Raw genomic sequence first — 16,301 nt, 5'->3', positions numbered from 1 at the left:
GATGCTGGAACAGATGTGTCAGTGTCTCAGCATGCTGGAAGGAGGATTATGTCAGGTTTGATCCAGCATCTCCAGTGTCCGGTTCTTTTGTTCTGCAAACATATAATTTCTCACAAGCATTGTACCGTTCTAAAATTATAACTGTATGAGATATGCAGGATGAAACTAAACTGTAAGCCAATTTTATCTATGCCAATAAAAAGAATGGCATAATAAATTTTTTGAGAATATTATAGCCAAGGATTTATTGGCCATGTATTGTTGAATTTCTGGCTGGAGACATTTTTTATGTCTCAGTCAGCTTTAGAGTTGTTCCCATGTAAAGGGATCAGCAAAATAAGTTACTATTATTATTGAACATACAATCATTATCATGTTGAAATCAAAACAAGGTTGGATAGATCAAAAATATCTTTTTTGGGGTCTTTGCCTGCCTGTTGTATTAGGTCAAGCTGCTACCTACCTCCCGAGAGAAGGCCTCCCATTAGAGAGACAAGGTAGTTGCCTTGAGCAATAGAAAAGGCATATTTTAGGTAAATTTTATATAAACATTTTAATTTAGAGTTTAAGTATACCCTAGGCATCTTGTACATTTAGAGGTTTAGGCCTAGTTTTTTATATATGTTGTAGCTATTTGTCCTATCCCTTTTTTAAAAAATATAGAATGAGCAGTTATGCCTTTATAGCCAAACATTATATACACTCTTTTTTACCCTTAGCATTTAAGTATATCCTAGGCATCTTGTACCTGGGTTTTTACATTGGTTTTGACAATCTTTGGCTTGCCCCTTTTTAATATGGGATGGACAGTTTTGTTTTTTAAACATATGAATTATCATTTTTGAGTTTTTAGGACTTAACTAGGCTGGCATGTACTTTGACGTCCGTAAGCCTTTTGTGTCTTTTTTGCATCAGGCATGACCAACATTTGTGCCCCGTGAAAATGTCTCACGTTAAAAAGGATAAGCCAGCCTCCAGAGCAGTATGACATTATTTTTCCTTACATGAACCTAAAATTGATGTAAATCTAACCTTTAGATCAGTAAGGACATAACATCTATTATTAAGAAAGAAGAATTACATGGTAACCTTAAGGAAAATTTTGTCATTTTGAATCTTAGACTATCTCTGCAGGTGGCTAAACAGCAGGAGTTGCCATCCTTCATCAACTTGTTCAAATATTTTTCCTCAAATTAATATCATTGTAACTCAAAGCCTTTAAATGAAAATCAAGCAAAGAGACAAGAAAATTTTAAGTTTTGGGTCAGTTGTGCCAATTTACGCTGTAGCAAGCAAAGCCCAGTTGGTTATCTTTTGGAATTTAGTTGATGTTTCAGTGAATTGGTGGAACCTTACCAGAAAGAGCTGACAAGTATCTTGCAGCCAGAGAACTTTGAATTTTAGCCGTTATTAATCTAATTATTAGGAAGAATGCCTTTTTCCTTGTCTTTAACTTAGTATTCCAATCCGCTTTTCCCCATTTTCTCCTTGAACTTTCTCATAGAAGGCATGGAGAAGAACCATCACCATTAAACATATTGTAACCAAATCCATGACTATGACAACCAAAACAAAGCCAAAAGGGATTAAAACACCCTCTGCCATGGCATTTTTTTTTTATTTTAGATGCAGTTTTAGGCCGAACTCTGTCTAGAAGTTTGTCTGCCTCCAGTTCCTCTCTTTCCTGCCATAGCTGCTTATCTCAGCTGAGCTGAGCCAGTCATAGTATAAAGAAGCCATGTTCCTGTACCCTTCCTGTGAGACTATGTCAGCAGCCAGTTTTGTTATGTTAAGTCTCAGGTCTGCCCACCGTAAGCTAACTTTTGCTCCTGGGCTGGTTTAAGAGTCTCTCTTAAAGACACAGTAATTGACCTAGGAGTTTTTAGGTTTATTTTTAATTCTTTATTATTACACTTTACTCACTTTGCATCCCCCCTGTGGTTCCCTTCCTCCTCCCGTCCCAATCCCTCCTTTCCTCTCCCCTCTGCACGCATGCCCCTCCCCAAGTCCACTGATAGGGAAGGTCTTCTTTTCCTTCCTTCTGATCCTAGTCAATTGGGTCTCATCAGGAGTGGCTGCATTGTGTTCTTCTGTGGCCTGGAAAGGCTGCTCCTCCCTCAGGGGGAGGTGATCAAAGAGCAGGTTAATCAGTTCACGTCAGAGACAGTCCCTGTTCCTATTACTAGGGAACCCACTTGGACACTGAACTGCCATGGGCTACATCTGTGCAGGGGTCCTAGGTTATCTCCATGCATGGTCCTTGGTTGGAGTATCAGTCTCAGGAAAGACCCCTGTGCTCAGATTTTTTGGTTCTATTGCTCTCCTTGTGAAGTTCCTGTCCTCTCCAGATCTTACTGTTTCCCACTTCTTTCATAAGGTTCCCTACACTCTGCCCAAAGGTTGGCCATAAGTCTCAGCATCTGCTTTGACAGTCTGCAAGGCAGAGCCTTTCAGAGGTCCTCTGTGTCAGGCTCCTGACTTGTTCCCTCTTTTCTCCTTCTTCTGATGTCCATCCTATTTGACTTTCTGGATAGGGATTGAGAATTTTAGCAAAAGTTCTCCCTCTTGATTAGTTTCTTTAGGTGTACAGATATTAGTAGGTTTATCCTATAGTATATGTCTATATGAGTGAGTATTTACCATGTGCATCTTTCTGCTTCTGGGATAGCTCACTCAGGATGATCTTTTCTAGTTCCCACCATTTACCTGCAAATTTCATGATTTCCTTGTTTTTCATTGCTGAGTAATATTCCATTGTGTAGATATACCACAATTTCTATATCCTCCATTGTGGGACATTTGGGTTGTTTCCAGCTTCTGGCTATTACAAATAAAGCTGCTACAAACATGATTGAACAAATGTCCTTATTGTGTACTTGCGCCTCTTTTGGCTATATGCCTAGGAGTGGTATAGTTGGATCTTGAGGAAGTGCTATTCCTAGTTGACTGAGGAAGCGCCAGATTGATTTCCAGAGTGGTTGTACAAGTTTACATTCCCACCAGCAGTGGAAGAGGGTTCCCCTTTCTCCACAACCTCTCCAGCATATGTTATCACTTGAGTTTTTGATCTTAGCCATTCTGATGGGTGAAATCTTAGGGTCGTTTTGAGTTTTTAAGTTTTAAGTTTGGGTTGTATCACTGGGAGCTTATCCCCCCCCAAATTATGATAAAGTATGATTTAAAGGGTGTGGATACCTAGATTATTTGGGCACCATTTGTTGTATTAGGTCATTAATAATTACTGTTGATATATCTTTTAGTAAAGCTGTGGTTAATCCTAAACAGCTGTATAACCAAATCACCATACAGAGACTAAGATTTATTTAATCAACCTAGAACACAATACTGGGCAATAGTTACTCCATCCTAAACCTCCAAGCCTGCATAGTTTCCTAACATTCAGATTCACGCATTATACTTGCGTTTAGTGATATCTTAGGCCCGGTTCATTTCTCCATTTTGCTCCAAGACCTCTCCTCCAGCTTTTGTTCCTCTTCCACAGCTCCTCCTATTTCCCTCCTACTCCTGCTTCCTTCCTCTCCTTCCACTCTGAACCAGGATGTCCCACTCTATCCTCTCCATTGCTCAACATTGTGGCTGGTTGTTTTAATTGACAATTTAGAGAACAAACGGTGGCATGTTTACACAAACTTGAGACAGGTGATGCTTAGAATAAGTATCACAATGCAATGTCCAGATTGAAACCAGATAGTGGGGGAGAGAAATCTGCATTTGAATGAACAAGGGTAAGGTGTATACATTCCAAAAGAACATTATACCAAGGACTAGAGAGAGGGTGAAAAGAGGGAGGGTGGGTGGGATTAGGAGGAGATAAGGGAGGGGGCTACATCGAGGATACAAAGTGAATAAATTGTAATAATAAAGTAATTAATTAAAAAAGAAATGAACAGGAAAATATCCTAAAAAACTTGCAAAGATATAGAACAATATAGACTAATGAACAGTATTTCTCTATATTCTGTAGCAACAAACAGTTCACAGTTAAAATTAAAAAGATTATTCCCTTAATGACATTAATACAAAACAATAATAAAATGCTTTATAACGATGAAAAAGGAAAAAAGAACATAAACGGAGCTCTTAGGTGTCTGACTTGTGCAACAAGGACAGGTGTAAAAATGGGAAAAGACTAGAAAGGCCTTGGATGGGGAAATCAGAAGTTTAGTTTTAAAAACATTAAAATTATGTCCAGAAGTTATAAGCCGTATCCAACTATTTTATCTGTACTACTCTAGCTATCTTGGCCACTCATAACCATCTTTTTTTTTAAACATGGAAGTGTATGTGTGTGTGTGTGTGCGCACACAGTTTGATCCACTGCTTTTGTTTTTATTCGATTTTTTTTTTTTTTGAGACAGGGTCTTACCACATAAAACCGTAAGCCAGGCTAGCTTTGAATTCACAATGATCTGCCTGCCTCTGCATTCCTGGTGCTTAAATTAAAGCTCTGTGCCACTACAGCCAACTGTCCCACTGTTTTATTAGACTTAATACTTTTTAAACATTTTCAGTCCTACTTCAAAGTCCATTCTACCTTAGTCTTAACGTTCTTCCTTCTTGTTGCCTTTTTGTTTTTGGTGCCACATATTTTAAGCAGACACTTGTTGGCTTACTTTTTATCTACTTTATTGGTTTCTTATACCTCTACCTCCCTTCCAACCCTTATCCACCCTAAACCTTCCAATCCCCCAAAACTAGATAGGAGAAAAAGAAGGTTAGTGGAGTTTTCTTTGACTACTTACAGCTGGGTAGAGTCCCAGTCACAGTTTTCATGATATCCAGCAGTCCAGCAAACACAAATGCAGCAGCTGAATGAACCAACAGCCTTCTTCAAAGCATCTCTCTCTCTCTCTCTCTCTCTCTCTCTCTCTCTCTCTCTCTCTGGGCTCTAGTATTTATACTCTTCCAGAGCCCTCAGAATTCCACTAACTTCAGCTGGCAAAGACCATGCCCCTGTCTTAGCTGCACAAGGCAATTATCAACTGTGGATTAACTAAAACAGCCCCCTATTCCACACTTGGGATTAAAGCAATAACATATTTACATAACTGAGTTTTTAAAGAAACCAAAACTTCCAGCACATACACTCTGTTACTGAACTAAGACCCTATTTTCTTATACTGGAACTGGTTGTAATCTTCTCTTCACCCAGATTTCAAAACTTTAAGGGTTTTCAACAGCTCTCTTTCATCCCCTTCACTCTCCCCACTATCCAAGTAGCAAGGAGTCCTACTTAGTTTCCCCTAGGCGCTACTGCTTCCTTTCTTTTCCCACTCCTGCCAGCCTAGTTTAAGCCAATGATCATTCCTTCCTCATCTGGATTTTTGTGGCTTGTACTGCTTCAGTCTTTCAAATAACTAATTTTCACACACATTGTTGCTCTATAATATTTTTCTGAAGATTCTAAGGGGTTAGGGTCTAGATCATTTGCCTGGCAGAAACAGAGGCCGGGGTTTCCTTCCCACCATTAAAAAAATGCCTCTCCATTTCAAAGAGAATAGAGTATGTTTCCGTTAGCCTGATACTGAAGACTTTCATGATCTGGCCTGTTCCACAAAAATGGAATAGAATTTTTTATTATTAATGGATTTATTTATTTTGATATAGGGGACAAGGTTTTACTACTAGCCCTGGCTGGTCTAGGCTGGTCTCAAACTCGTGATTGTTCTGCCTCTGCCTCTGCCTCTGCCTCTTGAATGCTTGGATTGCAAGCATGTGCCACCAAGTTCAGCATTCTTTTGTTGTAGGGGTTTTTAATATTTACTATTAGTGTATCTTCTAGTAAAGCTTGCTGTTAATCTTAAACATCTGTATAACCAAATCACCCACAGAGACTGGGTTTTTAGTTAACCTAGAACACAATGTTGGGCAATATTTACTCCCTCCTAAACCTCCAAGCCCTCAGTTTCCTAACATTTAGATTTTCCACATTATACTTGCTTTTTGTGAAATCTTAGGTCTGGTTCATGCTCCACGTCCTCCAAGATCTCCCCTCCAGCTCTGCTCTCCTAGCTTTCCTTTCGCCCCTTCTCCTCCTTCTCCTCCCACTCCTCTCCCGCCTTCTGGCTCTTCCCCTCTTTCCTGTCCTCTGGCTCCTCCCTGCTCAACATTGCGTCTAGTTGCTTTATTTTGCTCCTGTTTACATAAGAGTTGAGACAGGATGCTTAGAATGAGTATCATAATACAATATCCGGATTGAAACCAGAGAGTTGAGGGTGGGTGGGGGAGAAATTAGTATTTTAATGACCAAGGGTAAGGTGTATACATTAAAAAAAAAAAACATTATACCAACATTCTTTGTATTTAAATTTTTATGTTTATTCTTTTATGTGTGTTTTGGATGTGTCTGGGTGTTCCTGTGCAATGGTGCATGCATGTAGAGGTCAGAAGACAACTTGTAGGCATTGTTTTTCATGTTCTACCATATGGGATTCAGAGACTGAACTCAGATCATCAAGCTTAACAGCAAGTATATTTACCCACTGAGCAATCTTGCCTGTCACCATTCTTTGTGGGGTTTTTTGTTTGTTTGTTTTTATGTAAGCTGCTTCTTCCAGTCAGCATGCCCTACCATCCTCACCAAGCACAATATTTTGTAATCCTCTAAGATAATCTCAAATGCTACTATGAATTTTACTTACCCATTTATTGAATATTCAATATTAAATGCTTAATGCTTACTTTATTGAGTAAGCTAAGCACCTTACATTCATTATCTGGCTGTATATTGATATGGTTTCTAATTCAGTTGCCTTATTTTCTCTATAATAATGCAGATTCCTTGAGAGTACACTGTATCTTTGAATCCATAGCTAGAGTGAGTGTACACATAGTTTATAGAATTGCCTGAGTAACTGAATGAGTATAATGCTTTAGAACTAAATCCTATGGAAAAATACAAACGAAGCATAACTGATTCTATTCTAGTTGGAGAACAAATGCATCAAACACATACACACACACACACACACACACACACACACACACACACCTGCAAGCTCGTGCACACATGCCACAATTTCAAGAATATTAAGTATTGAGGAGCACAAAGTCAATCTGGAAGAATAAAATTCATTTAGTAAAAAAAAAAAAAATTTCGATTTTTGGTGTTAGATAGGCCTAACTGTGGATTGTTTTCCTACTTCAGTGTATGATGGAAAATGTTTTTGGCTATTCAAAGTACATCTGCAACGGGCATATTACAGCTTCCTTATGGAACTGTTGAAAGGATTTAGTAAGATAATTACCTAAGTGCTATCACAAAACAAATGTTTAAAGCAAGTTAGAGATTTAAAGAAGTTACAGTTGTAGGATTTTCTCCGAGGCCTCGGTAGGTCAGTTCAGGATGCTGTTGAGTGTTGGGGGCCTGGGAACAGACAGGCTAGGCTCAGATCACGGAGGCATCCAGAAACCCAAAACTTCTGGTGGAAATTATAACACTGCCTGAGGCCACACTAACACCCTAAACAGCAAACCTAACACATTTGCCCTAACTATTGTTTCCAGCTGCACAAGCAAATGGAAGAAGTGTGGGTGTGAGGGGTGGGGTGGGGGAGCTGCGTTTTCCAACTCCTTGGAGGAAGCTGAGCTCTTTCTTTGCTTAGATTCTACCCTACAATTTCCACAATCTCCACCAATTTCAAGAAGTTGATATCAGATTTGTCAGTGTGGATTATTGCTGAGATTATTATTTCTTACGGACAATGGTGAAAAGTGGTAAACTAAAGTTGCAGCACAAAATTTACTTTGTAAAAATTTCAAACCATTTGGTCCACCGCTCCTCAAAGCCTTAGTGTAGTCAGCTGATGTTGCAGGGTGATGGTGGGTCCTTCGTGGCTATTGAACGAGTACTGTACCTCTATTTCAACATTTAAATGGTGATATTTGCAATTTGAAAACTTAAAGGGTTGAGACTCCTTTTTAGCGCCAAAACTTGAAATCGCGGCTTTTATTATTTAGCTGTGATGCTTCCGCTACCATGCTCCCTTAAAACTACATCTCCCAGAATGCTCTGAAGCTTGTCTGACCTCATTTCAAATGGCCCCGTAGGGCAACAAGGCTGGCTTTGACAGTGTTACCTGTGCCGTGAGAAAATCGATCCCAGTTGGAAACTATTTGGGCTTTTATATATCTCAAGGCCCCCATTTTTTGTTTGGTTGGTTTTGTTTTGTTTTTTTACCCTGTAGTCATTAAAAGAAGGGATTTTTTCTGGGAGGGCGCATCTATCTCCGCAGTTGGACGAGGTACCAGGGAAACTGTCTCTGGTGAACTAAATAAGAGGGAATGTTGACCAGGGAGCACCGCTGGGGCCGAACAGAGGAGCAGGAACCGGAGCTCAGGCTGAGTCCGAAAACTGTTGTCTCCAGACTTTGGCTCGGCGACGGTTGGAAGTGGGAGATGGAGATGCCAGAGGAACCCGCCGATAGTGGACATTTTCTACCCCCGGTTTATATTTACAGTCCCGAGTATGTCAACATATGCGACTCCCTCGCCAAGGTCCCCAAACGGGTAAGAGAGGTCTGGATGAAAGACCACGGTTTGGGGGAGATGGAGGTGGGAGGGTGTGAAAGGGAGTACGTTAAGAACCAGGGAAAACTGGAGTGAGGGATACCTTCAGGAAAAAAAAAAAATTAACTAGCAGTGTCAGTCACGCCAAGCTGAAACCGAAACAAGTGCTTCATTACCTTTGGGGAGCTCAGCGGGGCATCCACCGCTTGGGTGGAGGCGGGGCGGCGGGGGAGGGGAAGGACGGGTGGAGAAGCCAGTGGAGTTTGTAAGAGGGGAATCATTGAAGTCCTGGACCACAAACTGTTAGGAGAGCGTATACCATCACTTGTGTTACTAAGGCTGGGTAGCTTAAAATCTTGGCGATTTGGAGACTTTCTTTGTATTGTCTTAAGTGTATTCTAACAGAAGGAAGAGAGATAAAGTAGTTCTTCATGCAGGATGTTGTTAATGGGATTTCAGTAAATTGAATCTTGAAGAGACTGTTCTGTCTTTCTTTTATGCTGATATTTCAGGCCAGTATGGTCCACTCTCTAATCGAAGCATATGCCCTGCATAAACAAATGAGGTAAGTACATTGACCTTTCTGAACATGGTTATCTGTGAAGCCAGGTGTGTTCATAGCTTTGTCTCATGGGGGATTAACCAGGGAGAAATGGTGCTTTAAAAAAACAACAACAACAACAACAAAAACTTTTGTGGGAGTGTTCATAGTGTTTAATATACGTTTGTAACTCAGGAAAAGTTTTGGGATTTCGAACACTTGGGAAAGGCAAACAAAGCAGTTAAGAGCCATTAGGAATGGGATGTTGATGCTAAATTCGTGGGGCAGTGTTAAGCAGGGAAATGTTCAGCTTTTGTTTTATATTTGGTTTGGGTTTTGTTTTGTGTGTTTTCGAAAGCTAAATTTGAGAATATGGGTTGAATTTGAGACTTTTGGATCTGCTACCCCACTCCCATCACTAGTAGACTTTAACCTGGTATTTGTTGAGACCAGAACTCAAGAAAGAGCTAACTACATGCTTCAAAACCAAGCTTCCTATTGATTGCCAATATTATATTTAATGTCATAAATGCAACTATTCTGGACCTGGCACATGTCAAATCAGGTTTCCTCTTGACTAACCAACGGGGTGACTGGCTTCATCACCCAATGCTTCATTCTCCTCACAGAAAGTAATGTAATAGATTTTCAGGGTTTCTCCTTGAATAGCTGGCCATTTTTATTGTATACGTTCCTTGGGAATGTTTTGTTGTTTTGAGACAGGGTCTCACTGTGTAGGTCTGAGTGTCTAGGAACTGTTATGTCAACGAGGCTGGCCTTGAACCTATTAAGATCCACCTGCCTCTGCCTCCCAGGTACTGTGCTCAAAAGGTGTGCTACACTAGACCTACCTAGGATTGTTTTGCTACCATTGCTTAACTCCTGTGTTTGTCAGTATAACTATTTGCCTTTCTGTAAAGTATTTTAACAGTTTTCTAAGCACAATGGTGTGGGTTTTTAATTATAGGCCTTTGGAAGACTGAGGCAAGAACAACACAACTTCATAGCCAGGCTAGTAACTTAGCCAGAACCTGTCTCAAAATAAAAAATTTTAAAGAGGTTTAGGATATTATATATTCAATGTGTAGAACATTTGCCTAATATGCATGAAGCCTAGGCTCCCACATACAAAAATTAACACTTAAAAATATTTTAGTGCAAACAAGATGTCAGAGCAAGACTCACTGCTTTAAGGAGTGGCTGGCTGTCAGCATTTTGTTTTAGGGTATAATGAAATAGATGGGAGGGTGTTATAAGAGAGAACATTCAGAAAGGCTGCGAAACATAATCCAATAGTTTGTGAAAAAAAAAAAATTGAGACCGGGCTTCTCCACGTTAGCCCAGGCTGTCCCGGAACTCACTATGGGAGACCAGGCTGGCCTTGATTTTACAGAGCACGCTCCATGCCTCTGCATCCTGAGTGCTGGGGTGAAAGGCGCGAGCCATTAAGGGATCTTTGAAAGGTTTATTTTAAACACTATGTTGCATTTCTTTCTTTGGATGGGGCGAGGGTGCGTGAAGGGGTGGTCAAGTGCCACAGTACACATGTGGAGGTCAGAAGACAACTTTCAGGAACTGCTTCTCTGCTTCCACCACCTGGGGATTGAACTCAGGGTGTCAGGATTTCCAACAAGTGACTGCCGCTGCTGAGCCCTGAAATTTCATTTTAATGGACAGCTTTTTCACCTCTCATGGTATAGACCTGTACTTGAATATAAAACAGGACTCTTTGATTTTTGTCTGTATATTAACTTTTGAGGTCAAACCACAAGATTCTAAACACCTTAGTTATACTAGATGCCTAAATATCTTACCTGTACTAATTCATAATAAACTCATGGTTGTATTCCCATTAAGAAAACATACATGCTACCTTTCTGTGGCTAGAATAGTTCTTCAATTTGAATGGGCAATCATCTTGTTAAGAAATATGTTTTTGTTAGAATACAAATTGTGGTTCAGTTGGCCTAGGGTGAGACTTGGGCTCTGGCTTTCTAAGGAAAAAAAAAATGCCACTCTGCTAGTATGTTGACTGCCTGTTCAGCAGCAAGGGTTAGAGAATACAACTGCAGCAGAATCCAGAAGAGAAAATGGGAAATCAGCAGGTTAGAGACCAGAAATCCCATGTAACCTATTTCATTCATTCCTTTTCTCACTTACTGTGAGGCATTGAGTGAGAGGTTCTAGCCATTTGCTTCACCTACCTTTCCCCTGGGAGATAGATGTAAGAGACCAAGTAATAGAAACTTTTAAAGATTTATCATTTATTCAGTATTCTGCCTGCATGTAAGCTAGCAGGTCAGAAGAGGGCACCAGATCTCATTATAGATGGTTATGAACCACCATGTGGTTGCTGGGGATTGAACTCAGTGCCTTTGGAAGAACAGCCAGTGCTCTTAACCTTTGAGCCATCTCTCCAGTCCCTAGAAACTTTTTGTATTAGAGGACACTGGGGAGATGGCATAGGACGTAAGAGCACTTGCTGTACAGGCACTGGGATCCAAGTTCAAGTCCCTAGAATCCACAGGAAAGGCTGGCGTTTGTCTGCAAATGCATTTACCTGCTGGCTTTTACCTGTAACCCCATTGTTTTGGAAGGGGTAGACAAGACTCAGAATGATTGCTGGGGCTTGCTAATTGCCAGTCTAACTCCACATTCAGATTCAGTTGAGAGACTCTGTCTCAAGTGAATATGGGGGAGAGGTATAGAAAGGACATGTAGCTCCTACACATCTACAGATTTGTAAACCCCCGTGCATACATGACCACACAGCCCCTCTTTTATTTTAGAGATAGGGTCTTATAGAGCCCAATTTACTCTGAGCTTGTTATGTAGCCCAGGCTGGCCTTACTCTCATGATCTTGCTAACTCTCAGTGCTATGATTACAAGCATTTGCTGCTATATATAACATGTTGCCTTTATATTGTTTTTTTTTTGTTGTTGTTGTTGTTTGGTTTTGGTTTTGGTTTATTATTTCTTTCTTTCTTTCTTTTAATTACAGTGTTGGGAATTAACCATAGGACCTTGCACATGTAGATATTGTATAACTGAGCTACATCCCCAATCTAACTTCCCTACTTTTCTCACTAATATTGATAACAGTTGTCCAAAAAGTTTTGTAGATGTTATCATTTCATCTCCGCCTAAGTCCACTAAGTTGACTCATTTTATAAACGAGAAAGCTGCAGTACAGGAGAGTAGTCAGCTTACCTGACGTTACAGAACCAGGAAGTATAGAGTTAGGAAAGGAATCCAGTTCTCTGTCTCCAAATTATAACTGCGATAACCAAGCTGCCTGTTAAAGATGTAATAGGGACGGGGCCCCAAGGCTTAGCACCAATACTAACACAAGTAACTAAACATCTAACTGAAAGGATTACCCAGTCTGGGTAACAACTGATTCAGATGTAAATAGCTTTGTTGGTTTGTCATGAGAGACGTAACTCACAGAGTGAAGTTTATGTTTCAGTATTTTAAAAATATAGTTTTATATTTACTTATTTTATATGTATTAGTGTTTGCCTGCATGTGAGTGTATGATACCTATGGAGGTCTGACGAGGGGGGTCAGATCTGGAACTGAAGTTATGTATGGTTGTAGGTCACCATGCGGGTGCTGGGAACTGAACCCCAGTGCTCTGCAAGAGCAGCAGTTCTCTTATACCCTGAGTCATCTCTCCAGCCTGAGAGTTCTTTAATTTTTTAAATTTAATTAATTTATTTATTTAGAGGGATGTGTGTGTCACAGAGCACACGTGGAGATCAGAGGGCACGGTTCTCTCCTCCCCAATATGGGCCCCAGAGATTAAAATCGGGTTGTCGGGTTTTGTGGCAGGGGCCTTTATCCACTGAGCCATCCTGCTGGTCCTGGGTTAGTAAGCTTTGTGTGGCTAAACCAGGGACCTTGGTCCACAACTACCTGTTTGAGTTAAACATAGTTATTTAGTTATGCTCCCCTGCCTAAAAACTTAAAGGAAAAAAAAATCTGTCCTCTTGCCTCTTACTAGTGGAGTCAATATCATAGATGGAGGAAGTGAAGACGGAAGAGTGCAATGGAGGGACAGAGTGTGTTTATGACTTCAGCTACTGGAGCCAGAAGCTGAGAGTTGTCTTTTCTGTTCAGAATGTTGGCTGCTGTTTTTAGCACCTTGTATACTCTGGGTCTGACACACTTCTCTCTGTTCACTCTGTTGTTATTAGGATAGTAAAGCCCAAAGTGGCCTCCATGGAGGACATGGCCACCTTCCACACTGATGGTTATTTGCAACATCTCCAGAAGGTTAGCCAAGAAGGTGATGAGGACCATCCGGATTCCATAGAGTATGGATTAGGTATGGTGATTTTCTGGCAACAATGGAAGATGGGCAGACCTCCACCTATAGTTCTGTTATTTAACTTGTGTCCCTTTTTCTATGTGTATGCATATATGTTTATGTGTGGTGGTGTACGTGTGTCTGCTGGTAGACATGTGGAACCAAAGGTCAGCACCGGTGGCTTCTTTAATCACTCCCCACCTTATGTTTTGAGACAAAGTCTCTTGTTGAACTTGCACCTCCCCATTTTGACTAGGTTGGCTGGCCAGTGATCTCCCAAAAATCTACCTGTCTCCATTCCTCCAGGGCTGGCTCTTCACGCCTCCTGTGGCAGCTTTTACATGGGTGCTAGGAATCGGAATTCAAGCCCTCACACTTGTGTGGCAGACATTTTACCGACTGAGCTACCTCCCTAACCCAAAATACTGTTTTCTTTTCTTTTCTAAGACAATCCTTTAAAAAAAAATATGTGTATGCATGTGTGCCTGAGTGTGTGTATGTACAACACATGCATGTAGTGCCAGTGAAGGTCAGAAAAGACCTTAGATCCCTTGGAACTGAAGTTACAGACAGTTGTGAGCTGCCATGTGGATGCTGGGAATTGAACCCAGGTCCTCTGGAAGAGAACGAAACCTCTTAATTGGTGGGCTATCTCTCCAGCCCAATATTTTTTTAATTAAAAAATAATAGAACAGGTGTGTGTGTTTGTGTGTATGCTATGTTATGTGCCTGTGTCTATGTTATTGAGGGTAGAATGAGGGAGGGCCTTGTACATGCTGACCAGGCACTCTGCCTTAGCTATATCCCTAGCCCCAGCTTTTTCATTTTAATCCTGTGGTTTAGTCATATTGTGTACACTTCATGAGTTGAATAGAACCAAATGATGAGCTTGAAGGAGAGATTCTAATGGCAGCACTTAGGTCTACTCTGGCTATATAAATGCCAGTATAGCTGTCTATAATCATGTATTTTAAGTATAGATTTATTTGGTTTGGGTATTTTTATTTTTTATGTTTTGAGATGGGGTCTCAAAAAATTGTAGCCCTTGATGGCCTGGAACTTGTCTGCCTCTGCCTTCCAGATATTGGGATTAAAGCTGTGTGTAACCATGCATATTTATATTCTGGCTAAGTTTCCTACCTTATCCTTCATTAACACATTCATTAGAGAAAAAACCCTCAGTGACTTGTCAACAGCATAGTCTAGAGCAGGTATGTCCAACTTGTAGCTCATGGGCAATAGACCTTCCAGGATAGTTACTAATGGTGACAGTAACATACCGTGATGTCAAAGGTTAGGCATTCCCTGTTCTAGTGGGTTCATAGAAAAATGCTAGATTGGAAATCAAGACACTGGTCCCAGGACTGCCTCTATGTGACCACTGGCAACATACATCACCTCTCAGGCCTTGATTGGACTGCTGGTGGAATAGGAGAAGTTCATCTTGAAGGCTTTATCCTTTCTTTTTTCTTTTTCCCTTTTTTCCAAGACAGCATTTCACTGTGTAGCCTTGGCTGTCCTGGACTCGCTTTGTAGACCAGGCTGGCCTCAAACTCACAGAGATCTAGCTGCCTCTGCCTCCCCGAGTGCTGGGATTACAGATGTGTGCCACCACACCCGGCTTAACTCTGAAGACATATTTGGCAGCGTTGGAGCTGATTTTAGTCCGGAAGCTTCTTAGGAGGCCATGTTCTTATCACAGATACCTCAACCTATTCTTCTTTCTCCAGATACTCTTTAACAGACTTTTCTGGGTTTTGCCCCCCAGGTTATGACTGCCCAGCCACAGAAGGGATATTTGACTATGCAGCAGCTGTAGGAGGAGCTACTATCACAGCTGCCCAGTGCCTGATGGACGGGAAGTGTAAAATAGCAATTAACTGGTCTGGAGGGTGGCATCATGCAAAGAAGTAAGGAAATGGCCTTTCTGCTTTCTAACCCTTTCCTCGGTCAATCTTCCAGTTATAGAGACTTGTGTGCTTGTTACACTGATGCTTTTGGGAATTGTGTATGTGTCTAGCACTTTATAAGGTGTTCTGAAAAGATGCAAATAAAGACAGATGAACTAAGATAGTGGAAAACATTCAATCAAGGCATCTGGGTTGTATGCCTAGTTTTCCTGCAAACGTGGGCCCGTTTCTTTATAAGTAAAGGGATAGGGAAAAGGATATAAGTAGTAGACAACTACAGATTCCCTGGAAATTCCCTGTCCAGGGACTTGGTTCTAGAAACAGAAACAGAATTGGAATGATTAGAGAACAATATGAATTATGATATTTAGGGAATATATGTAATATATAAAACAAATAGAATGGCAGTAGGGAGAATTTAATCATGGAGGTCTGGAGAAAGGTGCATTTCAGAGCTAACACTTGACAGAAGTAAGAAAGTTTTTTTCTTTTTAAGAAAGCAGTTTTTTAATACGTAGATAGTTGATGAGAACAGACGAAGAACAAAAAGACTGAAACAATCAAGGAGTCTTACCCTACTATATCCAGGGAAAATGATATCATGGGTATCCTCTCTTTCCAAAGAAAAAGTGGCTCTTCATAGGTGCCGTTTACTTAGGAAAGGCCTGTTAAGAGTTTTGCTTGTGTGTGTAACTTCCTACTCTGTCTGTCAAGAACTACAAGGCCTTTTCCCCATCATTTGCTGTGTTACTAGTACTTAATACTTGTTATGAAAGGGGGATTTTTACAACTTAATTTATTGATGTAAAAAGAAAACAGCTTTTGATTCTTTCAGAATGAAAAGCAGCACAATTTTAGCATATGTAAATTTACATACTCGTAAGGCATTCTTTTCCAAGTGGACAGGTTTCCTGATCAAAGGAGTCCTTGTAAAACTAAATAACTAGAATGTACTACTGAGGCAATAGAAAACTGGTATTTTGGGAATGATTTTATGTGCGCTTAAAG

The 16,301-nt window shown here is 40.6% G+C and overlaps 1 protein-coding gene across 1 annotated transcript in view; it reads left to right on the top strand.

Annotated features, from left to right (window-relative positions):
- The first annotated feature begins 8,094 nt into the window (after nt 1-8,094).
- The window catches only part of Hdac8 (histone deacetylase 8), a 210,167-nt gene continuing 201,960 nt past the window's right edge, over nt 8,095-16,301 (top strand). The window contains exons 1-4 of the mRNA XM_055595734.1: nt 8,095-8,529; nt 9,042-9,094; nt 13,271-13,401; nt 15,152-15,293. Of these exons, the coding sequence (XP_055451709.1) occupies nt 8,305-8,529; nt 9,042-9,094; nt 13,271-13,401; nt 15,152-15,293 (551 nt within the window). The 5' untranslated portion in view covers nt 8,095-8,304. The remainder of the gene's footprint in view (nt 8,530-9,041; nt 9,095-13,270; nt 13,402-15,151; nt 15,294-16,301) is intronic.

Source organism: Psammomys obesus, unplaced genomic scaffold (assembly GCF_907164565.1).
Source record: "Psammomys obesus unplaced genomic scaffold, mPsaObe1.curated_primary_1811, whole genome shotgun sequence".
NCBI classification, from domain to species: domain Eukaryota; kingdom Metazoa; phylum Chordata; class Mammalia; order Rodentia; family Muridae; genus Psammomys; species Psammomys obesus.
Note: the sequence above shows the minus strand (reverse complement) of the source record. Positions and strands in the feature narration are given on the sequence as shown.